A 17,187-nucleotide genomic window follows, 5' to 3' on the forward strand; every position below is an offset into this window, starting at 1 on the left:
AAAGGTAAAAGGTGCAAATGGAGAGATGATAATGGAAGAGAAGGCAGTGAGAGGAAGGTGGGCAGAGTATTTTAAGGAATTGCTAAATGTGAAGGAGGATAGGGAGGGGAAAGGTAGTTGCAGTGGGAAGAGCTAAGAAAATGACCGTGATGAGTGAGGAAAATGGAGGAGAAATAGGGAAAGATGAAGTGAAAGCAGCTGTTAAGATGATGAGAGCAGGTAAGGCACCTGGGTTGGATGGATGCCACGCAGAATGTCTGAAGAAAGGAGGTATAGTTATGGTGGACTGGCTGGTGAGGTTATTTTAAGAGAGGGTAGAGTGCCAGAGGACTGGAGGAGTGCCTGTATAGTTCCACTTTACAAGGGAAAGGGGGACAAGTGTGAGTGTAGTAGTTTCAGAGGGATCAGCTTGTGAGTGTAGTTGGAAAGGCTTATGGGAGGGTCTTGATTGAGAGGATTAGGAGAGGAATAGAGGGAGTAATTGGTGAGGAACAGTGTGGTTTTAGGACAGGTAGGGGTTGTGTAGATCAGATTTTTGTGGTAAGACAAATGTGAGAAAGCTATAGGCAAAGGTAAAGATGTTTTTTGGGCTTTTATGGATCTGGAAAAGGCTTATGACAGGGTAGACAGTAAGGCACTGTGGGAGGTACTGCAGATATATGGGATAGGAGGAAAGCTGTTAAGAGCAGTCAAGAGTTTTTATGAGAGTAGTAGAGCTTATGTTAAAATTAGAAATGGAGAGAGTCAATGGTTTGAGGTAAAGGTGGGACTTCGTCAGTGATGTGGTGGTGCAAGAGGTGAATGCAATGATAGTGGGTCAGGGATTGGAGATGGTTAAAGAAAATGGAGAAAAGTGGGAAATGAGCCAGTTGTTGTTTGCTGATGACACTGTGCTTGTAGCAGGATCAGAGGAGGGATTAATGAAGTTAGTGACTGATGAAGTTAGTGACAGAGTTTGAGAAAATATGTGAAAGAGGGAAGTTGAAGATAAATGTGGGCAAAAGTAAGGTGATGAGATGTACAAGGGGAGAGAGTGACAGCAGGTTGGAAGTAAGCATTAAGGGAGAGAGACTGGATAAAGTGGATAGTTTTATATACTTGGGGGCGAATGTGGCAGGAAAGGGAGGAGTGGGGGTGGAGGTAGAATGTAGATTGAGAGAAGCGAGTAAATGCCTTTGTGGATTAAAAAGTGTAATGAGAAATAGATACCTGGGAATAGATGCTAAGAGGTTATATGAAGGAGTGATTGTGCCTACAGCACTGTATGGGGCAGAAACATGGAACATAAGAGAGGATGAGAGGAGTTTGAATGTGTTTGAGATGAAATGTCTGAGAAGTATAATAGGGGTTACTAGGCTAGATAACGTGAGAAATGAGGAGGTGAGGAGGAGAACGGGTGGAAAGGGACTTAGGAGATAGGGTTGATGAAAGAGTATAGGATGGTTTGGACACATGGAAAGAATGAGAGAAGAAAGATTAGTAAAAGAGGTGAGGAAGGCAGAGTTGGAAAGAGTGAATATGAGGGGGTGTCTTAGGATGAGATGGATGGATGGGGTAAAAGGAGCATTACAAGAGAGGAATGTCTGTTGAAGAAGGACAGGAGAGGACAGAAGAGGACAGAAGATAGGGGTGAATGAAGAAGGGTTGTATATGGATGATGTTGTGATGCATGAGGGGGAGTGGGTGGGGAATTGGGGGGGTGAGGAAGTATGTATGAGAAATAAATTGATGCAACCCGAACGGATTTCTCCCCGTCTTCTCCTTTTCTGCATGAGGGAATGGAGGAGGAGGGGGGGGGGGTTCACCAAATTAATGAAGCAGCCTTGCTGTGGATGTGCTGTGTCTTGCAACACTGCTTCTGACCCAGGGCAATAAACAGTATGCAAGGATGACCCATCATCCAGGAGGTGCCAAGATGAGAGGGATAGAATAGGGTGGAGGGGAGTAAAGTATGTAGGGGATGGAATGGGTGGGAGTAGTTTCTATGCCTTTTTCTTTTTGGCTACCCCCCATGTAAGGGGTAAAAAAGCCTTTGGTATATGTATATATGTGTATTTTCCTTTACCCATCAAGTCAATATCCAATGGTCATGTACAGTAGAGTATTTCCCCAAAGTTCTTCTCCACCTTTCACTGTCATTTCTTCCCTACATATTTGTTTTGAATTAATGTCACCCATAATTACTATGTTTCCTCCTTCTTTCAATAATTCAATTAATGCATTATTTGTGTCTTCCAGTATTTTAGAATGATCACTATCTGTCCAAGACTATGTTTTTGGGGGCACATATATTACCGTATTTTTCGGTGTATGACCCGCAGCTTTTTGCCTCAGAAAGGGGTCAAAATTCGGGGGTGCGGGTCATCTGTGGATTCCGATTAGAAATTGCCCTCTTATGCAGTCAAAAAAATTGAACGATTAGTTTAGCTGGGTGCCCTCTCGGATCGGGGATTTGCGGGAGGACCGACTGGGTTCGTCGAATGAAAGTTGATCAATGTCATAATACAGCGTGCACGATCGAGACAAACGACAAAAAGAAGGTAGGATTTGTCAGTATCTTAACCTCTTTACATGCTTTTGTTATTAATAAAGGCATTATCACAAATAAAACAGGCCTAACTAAACAGCATGAACATACAATACAACACTGACTGGTACCAACACCAACATCGTGTGTCGCCATTCAAGGACAGACTGTGTGCTGCCTGGGAGAAGTGGATGGTGGAGGGCAAACATTCCTTCACTAAAACTGGTAGACAATGCAGAGCTACTTACGCTCAAGTGGCAGAATGGGTCGTTCAAGCATGGAAGAAAATTAAAGAATCGACTATTCAGAACGGTGTCCGTAAATCAGAAATGTGCCATCCTGCAATGTTCGATGCATGCTACGACTCGGAAAAGGAATCGGACGAATCCGAAATGGAAACGGATGAGGTCACTGCATCAGAATTGGCCGATTTATGCCACAACCTCTTCCATGACGATACAGAGGATGAGGAATTCAATGGCTTCGTGAGTGATGATACGCCTTAATAAACATTATTGACTGTCATCTGTGATCACTGACTGTGCTTTTTTCTAATAATGATGTGCTCCATTGACTCTGTTCATAACAGTTCAGTAATGTGCTCTATTATTGTTCTATTCTATTGAAAACTAACCATTGGAAATTGTTTGGTTTAATAATTAATTACCAGTCTTTGTATGGCATTTATAAACCAATTGATTGATTAATTACTGGTAAACAACCAAACAGGGTTTTATGGTATTATTTACACAAATTAAGGTTCTTTGTAATATATATATAAGTGCAATAAAATATATTGAAATGTAATTTGTTGGTTATTCTTCATCTTCATCACAATCAGAAATAAATAGGACTGGAGGAATGCTGGTATCATGATCATGAATCGCAAAGGCATCGTACGATCAGTTGCACACTTTCGAGATCACCCCTCTTTCATCGAAGCTACCACTACATCTAGTGGCAGCTTCAGAAACCAAATTGTGAGTTTGTGTACGTACGTGTCGGCCTTTGACGTGTGATGAATCCTGAAAAGCAAGATATCTCCAAGAAACCTGCCAATATCGGAAAACATATATCTTTTTTTATAAATCACATAAGCATTGATGAAACAGAAAATTTAGAAAAAGCCTCAGCTTTGAAATTACTTTGATCACCACGTCAACTGCCGGCCGTAACAACAACAGCCGTGAGCTGTGCCTGTGGCCACCCATGCATGGGTAGTATACATCGTCGGATCTACACTGCTGTGCACGCCATATGACTGCGGGTCTTGTGTGGATTTTCACTAAGGTGTAAGGGGGTGCGGGTCATATAACAGTGCGGGCTATAGTCCGAAAAATACAGTACTATAAATTTTCTACTTTTCATGTCTCTATTTTCAACTTAAATCAAAATCAATTCCACATTATTATTTCCTTCTGTTATCTTTGTCACATTTAAACTTTCCTTACTCAAAAACATGACTCCTCCACCTTGTTTCTCCATTCTATTTTTTGCCCAATTGTTGTATTGACCTTGTCCCATAGTATTTAATGGTTGTGGACATTTTAATTTTGTCTCCGCAACTCCCATTACGTCTGTGTGTGTTTGTGTATTTTTACCTAGTTGTATTTTATGGGAAGGGAGCTATAATTGTAGTGACCCGTGTTTGTATTTTTCAGCATTTAGTTTGTTCTTAAATTCTTGTATGGTTTTTGCACATACTATTGATTTGTCCAATTTGTTCCAGACGTCCACCACTCTGTGTGGGAAACTATTCTTTTTCAGGTCTTTCTTATAGCTATCCTTTTTTGAGTTTCTTTTCATGTCCTCTTGTTTTTCTTTTATCCCACTTTAATAAGTCTTCTCTGTCAAGGACTTCTATGCCTTTCATGATTCTGTAAATGGCTAGTAGATCTCCTCTTTCTCTTCTTTGTTCCATGGTTGGTAGTTTGAGTTTGGACAATCTTTGTATGTCAATTTTGAAAGTGTTGGTGCCATTTTTGTCACTGCTCTTTGGATTCTTTCCAATTTCTTTATATTCTTTTTTGTGCTGGGTGCCCATAGTGTCACAGTGTACTCCAATCTTGGTCTTAGCAGTGTGACTAATATTTTCTTTACCCTACGTCATCCAAGTAGTTACAGGCCACCTTTATTGATTTTAGTAAATTGTAAGTTTCTCAGACTATTTAGTTAATGTGCCTGTCTGGTATCATGTTTTTGTTTACCACTTCACTCTGGGCCAAAATCTCGCAGGCAGCATTAGCTGCCAGACGTACGATGTTGCGTAATAATACTCGCATCATAAAAAATAGTCACCGCTTATATTGATCGTTCTCTCTTTCACCCGTGAATTTTGATAACCTTAGAAAATGTGATGAAGCCAGTAAAGCAAGTATGTCAGTTACGCAGGGACAACTACAATAAATATAATCAAGACGCCGATATGGCAGCCTCGCGTATCCACTTGCTCCCCATGCCGCCTACTGAGGCGGCACCATATGGAAGGGGTTAATAATTACTCCTAGGTCCTTTTCCAAGCTATCTTTTTTTATTAACTTTGTACCTATTTCATATTGCCCTGATATTCTATTTTTACTTTTTTCAAACTACATTATATTAAATTTCTTAATGTTGAAGTTTACTTCCCACTTTTGCCTCCATTCCTAGACTTTGTCCAGATCTGTAGTAATTCACATTTTTTTCTGTACTTTCTTTAGTAGTTTTGTGTCATCTGCAAAGAAGTTCATATAACATTCAATACCTTCATCCATATCATTTATATATATGGCAAACATTATTGGAGCTAATACAGAATCTTGTGGGATTCCACTTATCATTTCTTCCCAGGTTGAGGTTTTGTCCCACCCTCATTTTTCTCCCATTCAAGAAATCTTCCATCCATTTCAGTAACTTTCCTTGCACACCTGTTATTTTGAGTTTTCTTAGTAGCTTTATGCGTGGTACTTTATTAAATGCCTTTTGTAAATCTAGGAAAGCACAATCAGCCCATCCATCCCTTTCTTGCATTATGTCTATTAGGCTTGAGTAAAAATAAATCAAGTTAGTGGCACATGATCTTCCTTGTCCAAGTCCAAATTGTTTTGGATTCAGTATCTTATTTTCTTCCAGATGCTTAATCCATCTACTTTTGATAATTCTTTTGCATATTTTAGCTATTGTACTTGTATTATATCTATTAGTTTTGAGTAGAAAAAGACCTGGGAGTAATTATCTCAAATGACTTGTCCCCTGATAAACAAATAAACAAAATTGTTGGAGAATCCTACAATTTGTTATGATCAATAAAAGTGGCTTTTACCTATTTAGACGAAGAAAGAGTTAAAAAAATATTAGTCACACTAATAAGGCCTACACTGGAGTATGCTGGAACACTATGGTCACCCAATACCAAAAAGAATATAAAGAAAATTGAAAGAATCCAGAGAGCATCCACGAAAATGGCCCCAGCACTTTCAAACCTATCATATGAGGAGAGACTGGCTAAATTGAAATGACCAACTTTGGAACAAAGAAGAATCATGAATGGCACAGAAATCATTGATAGAGAGGACTTATTAAATTGGGACAAGAGAAACACAAGATGACATGGAAAGCAACTCAAAAAGAATAGTTATAGAAGAGACCTGAGGACAAACTGAACAAAACAATATTGTGTGCAAAAAACATACATAAGTTTAAGAGCAAACTAGACACTTGAGATATAAAGATGGAACACCATGAGCATAGCTCCCCTTCCCGTAAAATACAACTAAGTAAATACACACACACACATACTGGGTGGCCCAAAAGTCACTGAGGGGTTTTGAATTTTAATAGCTTTTTTTATTTTGGTAAGGGAGTTGGGAGAAGGGTGGATGAAAGAGTATTGGGATGGTTTGGACACATGGAAAGAATAAGTGAAGAAAGACTAGTAAAAGAGGTGTGGAAGGCAGATCTGGATGGAGTGAACATGAGGGGGCAACCTAGGATGAGATGGATGGATGGGGTGAAAGGGGCTTTGGGGAAGAGGGGAATGTCTATTGAGGAAGGACGGGAGAGGACATAAGATGGGTGAATGAAGAATGGTTGTATATGGATGATGATGTGATGCATGAGGTGGAATGGGTGGGGGGATGGGGGGCAAGGTAGTATGTGTGAGAAAAATTTGACAGAGGGGGGGGGGGGTCGCCGATTTAATGAAGCAGCCTTGCTGTGGATGTGCTGTGTCTTGCATTACTGCCTCTGACCCATCATCCAGGAGGTGCCAAGATAAGAGGGAGGGTGGAAGGTGGAGGGGAGTGGAGTGTATTAGGGATGGAGTGGGTGGGAATGGTTTTTATACCTTTTTCTTTTTGGCTACCTCCCTTGTAAGGGGGAAAAAGCCTTTGGTATATGTATGTATGTACAGTTATGGAATTTTAACACAATGTGAAGAAGATTATGGAAATTTATTTACACAAAAAAAGGTGCAAGATCCAGGCAAGGCAATGCAGACCTTGGCGAGTGAGATGGGCAGCATGGTGACTTTGAAAAAAGTGCTGAATGAGGATCTTTGCTATTTCTCATACAAGAGGTGAGAGGGCCAACTACTCACCACCAAGGCCCAAGAGAACCATCTTATGAAAGCCAAGAAACTTCTCAATAACTCAAGCTGTGGATTCTATGGTTCAGATGAGAAGAACTTTTGCCAGGACAAGTTGCACAATACACAGAACAACAGGTGGCTAGCCTACAGTCCACACAAAGTCCCGCACTTCATGAAGACCAAGTTCCCACAAATTGTGATGGTCTTTGGGTGCGTTTCCAGCAAAGGCCACATCATGCTGCCCCACATCTTTGAAGAGGGACTCGGACTCACTTCAGATGGCTATATTGAGTTGCTGTCCACTGTTGTCAAGTGCTGGGTGGAGAGGGTGGCTGTGGGAAGACCATATGTATGGCAGCAGGACTCAGCTCTGTGTCACACCTGACAACTTCTACAACTTCACCAGTTCCAACATCTGGCTCCCCAACTTGCCTGATTGCAACCCTATGGACTATTATATGTGGGATACAATTGAAAAAGACTCCAATAGCACTGCCTGCAACATCAAGGACGAGCTGTTTGTCAGGATCAAACTGGTGTTCAGGTGTATCTTGAAGGACACTGAAGGCCACATGCTGCAGGTTTCTCCCCCTGGAGGCTGTGGTGGAGGTTCAAGGCAGCTTCTTTGAGTGAGCTGTACAAAATTTGTAGTCTTTCATTATCCCACTTATTTGTGAGTATTCATATGCAAATATGTAAATGTTCTTAAAAAAAAAAAAAAAAAAAATCTTAAATCAGAAACACGACTGGTCCCAAGGGTTTCAGATAATGGATTGTGTACTGTACCATCAGTTCTATCCCCCACACTCTTGAATCTATATATGCACAATATACTCACCCAACACCTCCGAAATACAATCTCCTTACAAAGACATAACAATTACATGCACACACCATAATCCAGACAAAGTTGCAGAAATACTACAACCATACCTTGATACACTCAATACCTGGTTCACTACAAATAGACTGAAAACAGCCCCAACCAAATCTACAGCCATGCTTCTAACCAATTGGACAGCGGAACACAAATACATACCACACCTCTATACCAACAACACTCTCATACCACACACACGCACATACACACCCAAGATTCTTGGTATAACATAATAATCTATGTCATTCAAATGACACATCACAAACATAGGACTAAATACACACCTAGATTTTACATGCTTAAATCAATTGTTGGAACAACATTTGGACAGCACAAAGAAACTATTATTACAGTATACACTCAGTGATGAATTATGTGAGTCCTGCATGGGCACCTAATCTCAGTGAGACACACCTCAACACCCTTCAGATCATACAAAACAAAGCCCTAAAGACAATTACAGGCTGCGCAAAAACAACACCTACAGACCATTTTAACCATGAAATGAAAGTCCTCTAAGTCAAGGATCACCTTGACATGTGAGGTACACAATCACTTGCAGCAGCCTCTACATAGTACACCCACTACACAACACCCACACGTGCCAAGAAACATCAAAACGACACCTAAGTGCCTATATATCACACAAATACTCTCCTCTCCCTTCATACTCACCAGACACCAGCCTCCAAAGGCATATCCATCATCATCACTCACTGCTCCAACAACAAACTGAAAGACAATACATTGCATGCCATACCCCCTGATCCCTCTGAATCTTCTTCCCCCACCCCCCCAAAAAAAAAGACAGAGTCCACCTGGCCAGGCTGAGGTGTGGGCACCATCCACCCCTTCTAATTTACCAGAGGTGGCTGGATGACTGTATTATAGATAACTGTCCAGGATGTAACACTTCACCCCATACTATACAGCACATTATGGAAGACTACATTGTACACAATTATGCACACCAACAACACAACATATACATTAAAAGGGATTTTTGGGAAACTTCTGTCCCAACCATCCATAGCATTCCTCAGGGAGATGGGACTGCTCGGTCAATAGTCGTGGGAATGGGATGGGAAACCATACGCGTGCGCGCGCGCGCGCGAGAGAGAGAGAGAGAGAGAAAGAGAGAGAGAGAGAAAAAAGAGAGAAAGAGAGAAAGAGAGAGAGAAAATGAGAGAGAGAGAGAGAGAGGAGAGACAGAGAGAGAGAGAGAGAGAGAGAGAGAGAGAGAGAGAGAGAGAGAGAGAAAGAAAGGGGGGGAAAGGGACAGGGAGAGAGAGGGGAGAGGGGGAGAGAGGAGAGGGAGAGAGAGGGGAGAGGAAGAGAGAGAGATGAGACAGAAGAGAGAGAGAGAGAGAGATGAGACAGAAGAGAGAGAGAGAGAGAGAGAGAGAGAGAGAGAGAGAGAGAGAGAGAGAGAGAGAGAGAGAGAGAGAGAGAGAGAGGGAGAGGGAGAGAGGGGGGGAGGGAGAGAGGGAGACAGAGAGACAGAGAGAGAGAGAATATTTTGTTGGCCCAGAGTAGAACGCACCCCTGTACCATTTGAGACAACATGACGCCAACAAGGTGGAGTCAGAAGTGGAAATGGAGAGACTGGGCTATGGCAGCAGAATGGAGGGATAGAAGTGATCTCACCATTCCTTTGTCACAAGTGATTATTCTCAACGAGACTGCTGCATGACTGGTGTGTAAAGATGTCCCAAAAATCCCTAAGATATTGGCTGTCTGCTTCAAAGTTATGCACTCTATTCTCCTAATGAAGGGAACTAGTTAGGGAGTTACTTAGAGAAAGAACAAGTGGAAGCAAGATGGACAAACATACAAACAAACATGCATGCACACTGACCCAGAGCTGGTGCCTGCTGTTGGGACCAATGATGGTTACTTGTTGTATGTCGTGGTCCCACAAGACAGGACAGCAAATGGGCCCCATTTTCAAAACCCATCAACCACCCCCCCTGCCCCCCTCAGCCACATCATGAGGTGCAGCCCTGAGGGGCTCTTGACACTTGGTCTCTGCATTGGATCCCAGGATCTATCAACTTCAACTAGATTTCTTGCATTTTTGCACACATGGAGAGCTGGCAGCTGTTCTCCTCAACCTACGACTTTCATCTGGTGACATAGAAACATTCTCACAAGAGATCCATTGATCAAGGATGGGAGTGCTTTAAGATGTCAAGGGAACAAATTAAGAAAAACCATGTATCAAAAGCATGTGATGAAATACAGTTTTCCAAAAAGATGCATCAATCCTTGGAATTGCTTGGAAGGTAATATAGCCCAAGCTAAAACAATATAAGAATTAAAATCTAAATATGATAATTGGAAATCGAGGATATATAAAAAGTTGGAACAGTACATGAATACGAGACTGGGCATGATAAATTGGAGAGTGGGTAACAGGCCCTAATGAGCATTGTTCCATTCCTGTACACTACAATAAGATAACTACACTGACACACCACAGACACCCAAAGTTTCTTCCCAGAGATATCTGCAATAGGTTCCAAGGACTGTTCCCAATTAGTGTGGGGCTGTGAAATTTCCACTTAGTGAAACTCAAGGCAACAACTGATCGAGTAATGGTGTTTATTCCTACCTGATGATGGGTTTCAGACTGGCAGTAGGGAGATGATCTAAAGTGATATCTGTCTGGTAGGATCCCCATGTGAAACATACATTACTTGTCTCAGTGTTTGAATAATTACACCAGATGACTATTCACTTGAGGGACAGCCTTAGATGTGAATGACACCAAGCTAATAAATATCCCACAAGGTCCATGCTAGACTATGCTAGCCCAGCACAGGCAGTACCTATCACACACAGCACCAGACTACAGATCCCACAAAACAATGCACCAAGAACAATCATAGACTGGACACAGACCACCACATGCTGACAGAGACTTGAGCATCAAGTATCCATAATCACCTCAACATGTACTACAGACAGTACTTAGTATCCACTAAATAACAATAACACCACCCATCACACTGCACAAGACCGCCCACCAACACACAGGTGCACAAAAAGATTTAGAACAATACTAATGAAATATACAACACCACCCCTCCCTATCACACCAAACATAGGCACATGGTTCTCAGAACCTGAGCTATGGCTAGCATAGAGCCAAACAAGTTCTTGATCATCCCTTTACTCCAAGTACACAAACAAGAGACTAAGCAGAACAGATCAGAACTAAGCAAACTACTGCATACATCACTTATGATAAACTAGCACACTACAGTAAATATAACAGACATGTTAACAATGCCAGGTTGCCTCACACAGTATCACAAAGCAGAACAAAAGTGAATTAAGTGAAAAGATTGTGAAAAATCAATTAACCAAGTATCTTGAAGAGATGAACATTCTGACAGACAGACAGACAGACAGTTCAGTTTGGCTTCAGATCTGGAAGGTCATGTGTGTCAAACCTTTTAAGCTTCTACTCAAGAGTGATTGATGTGCTGCATGAGAGATAGAGGTGGATGGGCTGTGTACCTCAACCTAGCCAAGGCATTTGATAAAGTACCTCACAGTTGACTTGTGTGGAAACTGGAGCATGTTGGAGAACTATGTGCCAAACTACTAGAATTGATGAGGACAGTACTAGTAAACGATAAGATGTCAAGATGGGGAGCAGTAACCAGCAGAGTTCCATTAGGTTCAGTGCTTGCACCAATTATGTTTCTTGCCTATGTCAATGACATGATGGAAGGAACAACAAGCTATGCCAACATGTTTGCAAATGACACAAAAAGCATGAGAAGAGTGAAAAATGAGGAGGATGGTAGAGTACTGCAAAAAGATCTGGACACTATTTTTGCATGGAGCCAATAATGGGAAATGAAACTCATTACCAAAAAATGCAAAGTACTGGAAATGGACAATAACAGCAAAAAGCCATCCTTAAACTATTCCCTGGGAAGTGAACCCATTATGAAAGCAAAAGAGGAGAAAGTCTTGATAAAAGACAATATGTCACCTGACAGGCATATCAGCAGGATTGTGGGAGACATATGGACTACTGCAGAAGATTAAAGGGGTCACATGAAGAATTGTGCTACAAAGCCCTCTGTGAGGGGCACCGTCCTAGCCTTCCAATAGGGAGGAGTTTGTGATGTTAAATCATAAAAAAATACATAAATAAATAAGAATAAAATAAAATAAAATTAATGAAGAATTGTCACCCCAGAATGCCCACATGAAGTATCGTCATCCCATGAAGTCCCACCTGAAAGGATGAAGATATGATGAAAACTTGCCAAAACTCTGATCCGTCCAAGATTGGAAGTGTCAGTAGTATGGTCCCCTTATAGAATGAAGGATATAAGCAAGATGGAGAGAATACAAAGGGCAGCAACTAAATTGGTCCTCAGTCTGACAGATAAACCATACGAGGAAAGACTAAGTACTGGGCCTGCCAACTTTGGAAGATTGAAGAGAAATAGGTGATATGATTACAGTATTCAGGTCACTTTTTAAAAGGGATAGATTTCAATGACAGAAGAAATCTGATTAAAGATGGGAGAGCTGTAAGAGGTCATGGGAGCAAATTAAGAAAGACCACACATGTATAAAGGATGTGAAGAAATACATTTTCCATATAGATGCATAAATATGTGGAATAGCTTAGGTGATATAGCCTAAGCTCAAATTTAAATATGATAATTGGAAATCAAGAATACAGATTAAGTTGGACCTGTACATGAATTTGAGCCTAGGTATATTAGAAAATTAGAGAACAGGAGATAGGACCCAACGAGTGTTGCTTCTTTTCTGTATACTACAATTAGGTAAGTACAATCAAACACACATTCATGGACTGTTCAGCTCCAGCAGTACAGAAAACCACAACATAATTAAGATGGAGGACCAATGGCAGTCTAAGAGGGTGACAAGTTTCTTTGAAACTCTTGTCATAGTTAACTGATACTGGACTGACCAACAAGACCCTACCCTTAATGAATTAAAATGCATAGAAATATGCGCTATTATAATTGGCATAACGCCATGATACAAACTTTAGTCATACCTGGATTTATCAGATTGGCACTCTTGAAGGAGACCTTTTTGTTGCTGAAGGTGGTGGTGTGATACACATTGAGCCATGCAATCTGTGGTGGCACTTTGTCTACAATGCATACCTTTTCAACATTTTCATCCTCAACCAGCTCACTGACTATGTGTCGTCCAATGAAACCACAACCTGTTGGGAGACAATATTAAATTACTAGTGTGTAGCCATCTATTGTTACTGCAACTAAATCACTATCTAACCTAATCACTAAGAAGTTAGTGTAGAGAGAGGCAAGTTGGGGATGGATTTTACTCATTACACAATATAAAACTACAAAACAATTACTAAGAATATTTGTGTTATCACTGCTTGTGTTTATCTATAGTTTATTACATTAACTAAGTTATGCTCAGTTGCCCATCTCTTCACAACTCTTGAAAACTTCCATTTCTCTGAGGGCATTTCAAGTTATACATGGGTACATTTTCATTTTGTTCCTTATAATGGAAAAAAATATACTAGTTAAACTAAAATCATATCCTCTGAAATATAAATGCTCTGGTGACTATTCAACCTTTCAATGATTGCCAACACCAGAAGCAAGTACTTTTGTCCTGGATGTATTCAATTTACTCTAGGTTGTGTGCCAGAAACATGGAGAGCAGAGGTGGAAGGAGTGAACTTTTGAATAAGACCAAGAATGAGGTGGATAGACTGGGGTGAAGGGGCCATTGCATGCAAAATGAAAGGTGGGAAAGGGAGAGTGTGCAAAAGATACAAGTGAATGGAGTGGTTGTATATGGATGAAGAGAGGACAAGACCCAAAATAATGTTCCTCCTTGTATGCTACATAATTTTTCTTTTTCCTTTCTTTTTTCACATGGATAAGGGGATAGGGGGTAGGGGAGATGTCATCATATCATATAGTACATACATACATATACCAAGGCTTTTTCCCCCTTCCAAGGGAGGTAGCCAAAAAGGGAAAGGCATAAAAACACTCCCACCCATTTCATCCCTAAATACCCTCCACACCCCTCCCACCCTTCCTCTCATCTGAGCACCTCCTGGATGACGGGTCATCCCTGCACCCTGCCCACCGCCCTGGGTCAGAAGCAGTGTCGCAAGACACAGTACATCCACAGCAAGGCCGCTTCATTTAATCGGCGACCCCCCCCTCTCCGTCCCCCTTTGCATATAAGGCGAGGACGGGGAGAAATCCCTTCGGGCTGCGTCAAAATTTACTCACACATACTACCCCACCCCCCACCCCCCCGCCCATTCCTCCTCATGCAATCACAACATCATCCATATACAACCATTCTCCACTCACCTCTGTCTTCCGTCCTCTCCCTTCCTTCCTCAACAGACATTCCCCTCTTCCCCAAAGCCCCCTTCACCCCCATCCATCCACCTCATCCTAGGACGTCCCCTCATGTTCACTCCCTCCACATCTGCCTTCCATACCTCTTTTACTAGTCTTTCTTCACTCATTCTTTCCATGTGTCCAAACCATCCTAATATTCTTTCATCAACCCTATCTCCCAAATCCTTTTTTACCCCTGTTCTCCTCCTCACCTCCTCATTTCTCACTCTATCCAGCCTAGTAACCCCCACCATACTTCTCAGACACCTCATCTCAAACACATTCAAACTCCTTCTCTCTTCTTCTCTTATGTTCCACGTTTCTGCCCCATACAGTGCTGTTGGCACAATCACTCCTTCATACAGTCTCCTCTTCGCATCCATTCCCAAATGTCTATTCCTCATTACACTCTTTAAACCACCAAGGCATTTACTCGCTTCTCTCTATCTACATTCTACCTCCACCTTCACTCCACCTTTTCCTGCTACACTTGCACCCAAATATCTAAAACTATCCACTTCCTCCAGTCGCTCTCCCTTAATGTTCACTTCCAGTCTACTGCCACTTTCACCCCTTGTACATCTCATCACCTTACTTTTACCCACATTTATCTTTAGCTTTCTTCTATCACATACTCTCCCAAACTCTGCCACCAGCTTCCTCAATCCCTCCTCTGACCCTGCCACAAGCGCAGTGTCGTCCGCAAACAACAGCTGGCTCACCTCCCACTTTTCTCCATTTTCTTTAACCATCTCCAATCCCTGACTCACTACCCTAGCATTCACCTCTCGCACCACCCCATCCATGTATAAGTTGAACAGCCAGGGCGACATAACGCATCCTTGACGAAGTCCCACCTTTACTTCAAACCACTCACTCTCTCCATTTCTAATCCTAACACATGCTCTACTACTCTCATAAAAACTCTTGACAGCTCCAAAAGCTTTCCTCCTATCCCATAAATCTGCATAACCTCCCACAGTGCCTTTCTGTCTACCCTATCATAAGCTTTTTCCAGATCCATAAAAGCCCAAAAAACATCCTTCCCCTTTCCTATAGCTTTCTCACATATTTGTCTTACCACAAAGATCTGATCTACACAACCTCTACCCGTCCTAAATCCACACTGTTCCTCACCAATTACTCCTTCTGTTCCTCTCCTAATCCTCTCAATTAAGATCCTCCCATAAGCCTTCCCTACTACACTCAACAGGCTAATCCCTCTGAAATTACTACATTCACACTTGTCCCCTTTTCCCTTGTAAAGAGGAACTATACAGGCACTACTCCAGTCCTCCGGTACTCTACCCTCTCTCCAGCAAACATTAAATAACCTCACCAACCAGTCCACCATCACTGAACCTCCCTTTTTCAGACATTCTGCATGACATCCATCCAGACCAGGTGCCTTACCTGCTTTCATCATCTTTACAACTGCCTTCACCTCATCCTTCCTTATTTCTCCTCCATTCTCCTCACTCATCACTCTCATCTCAAGGATGGTGTGTGGAACAAGAAGGACAGGGGGAAATAGAAGAAAGGGTAGTGAATGGTGGGATGAGGAAACAAAGAAGGTTGTAGAAGAGAAGAAGCGAGCTTTCACAGATTGGTTACAAAATAGGACGAGGGAGTCATATGAGAGGTACAAAGAAAAGAAAAGAGAAGTAAAGCAAAAGGTAAAGGAGGCAAAGAGGAGAGCAGATGTGAAATGGGGTAAGAGTTTGACAGAAATTTTTGAAAGTAATAAAAAGATGTTTTGGAGAGAAATTAAGAGGAAGAGGAGGCAAATCAAGTAGAGAAGAAAAGGTAAAAGGTGCAGATGGAGAGATGATAATGGAAGAGAAGGCAGTAAGGTGAAGATGGACAGAATATTTTAGGGAGTTGCTAAATGTGAAGGAGGATAGGGAGGGAAAGATAGTTGCAGTAAGAAATGTGAAGAAAATGAGAGTGATGAGTGAGGAGAAATAAGAAAGGATGAGGTGAAGGCAATTGTTAAGATGAAAGCAGGTAAGGCACCTGGTCTGGATGGATGCCATGCAGAATGCCTGATAAAGGGAGGTACAGTGATGGTGGACTGGTTGGTGAGGTTATTTAATGTTTGCTGGAGAGAGGGTAGAGTGCCGGAGGACTAGAGGAGTGCCTGTATAGTTCCTCTTTACAAGGGAAAAGGGGACAAGTGTGAATGTAGTAGTTTCAAAGGGATTAGCTTGTTAAGTGTAGTTGGGAAGGCTTATGGAAGGAGGATTAGGAGAGGAACAGAAGGAGTAATTGGTGAGGAACAGTGTGGATTTAGGACAGGTAGAGGTTGTGTAGATCAGATTTTTGTGGTAAGACAGATATGTGAGAAAGCTATAGGAAAGGGGAAGGATGTTTTTTGGGCTTTTATGGATCTGGAAAAGGCTTATGACAGGGTAGACAGAAAGTCACTGGGAGAGGTTATGTAGATATACAGGATAGGAGGAAAGCTTCTGGGAACTGTCAAGAGTTTTTATGAGAGTAGTAGAGCTTGTGTCAGGATTGGAAATTGAGAGAGTGAGTGGTTCGAGGTAAAGGTGGGACTTCGTCAAGGATGCGTTATGTCACCCTGGCTGTTCAACTTATACATGGATGGGGTGGTGCGAGAGGTAAATGCAAGGGTAGTGGGTCAGGGATTGGAGATGGTTAAAGAAAATGGAGAAAAGTGGGAGGTGAGCCAGCTGTTGTTTGCGGACAAAACTGCGCTTGTGGCAGGATCAGAGGAGGGACTGAGGAAGTTGGTGGCAGAGTTTGGGAGAGTATGTGATAGAAGAAAGCTAAAGATAAA

General features: G+C 41.9%; 1 protein-coding gene across 3 annotated transcripts in view; it reads right to left on the reverse strand.

Annotated features, from left to right (window-relative positions):
* Positions 1 to 17,187, reverse strand: part of LOC143038818 (dTDP-D-glucose 4,6-dehydratase) — a 101,957-nt gene that overhangs the window by 62,486 nt on the left and 22,284 nt on the right. For all 3 annotated transcript variants that reach the window (XM_076208386.1, XM_076208384.1, XM_076208385.1), the window contains one exon: positions 13,034 to 13,207. In XM_076208386.1, coding sequence (XP_076064501.1) covers positions 13,034 to 13,207 — 174 coding nt within the window. The remainder of the gene's footprint in view (positions 1 to 13,033; positions 13,208 to 17,187) is intronic.

This window comes from Oratosquilla oratoria, chromosome 25 (assembly GCF_046742065.1).
Source record: "Oratosquilla oratoria isolate Oo_2021 chromosome 25, ASM4674206v1, whole genome shotgun sequence".
NCBI lineage: Eukaryota > Metazoa > Arthropoda > Malacostraca > Stomatopoda > Squillidae > Oratosquilla > Oratosquilla oratoria.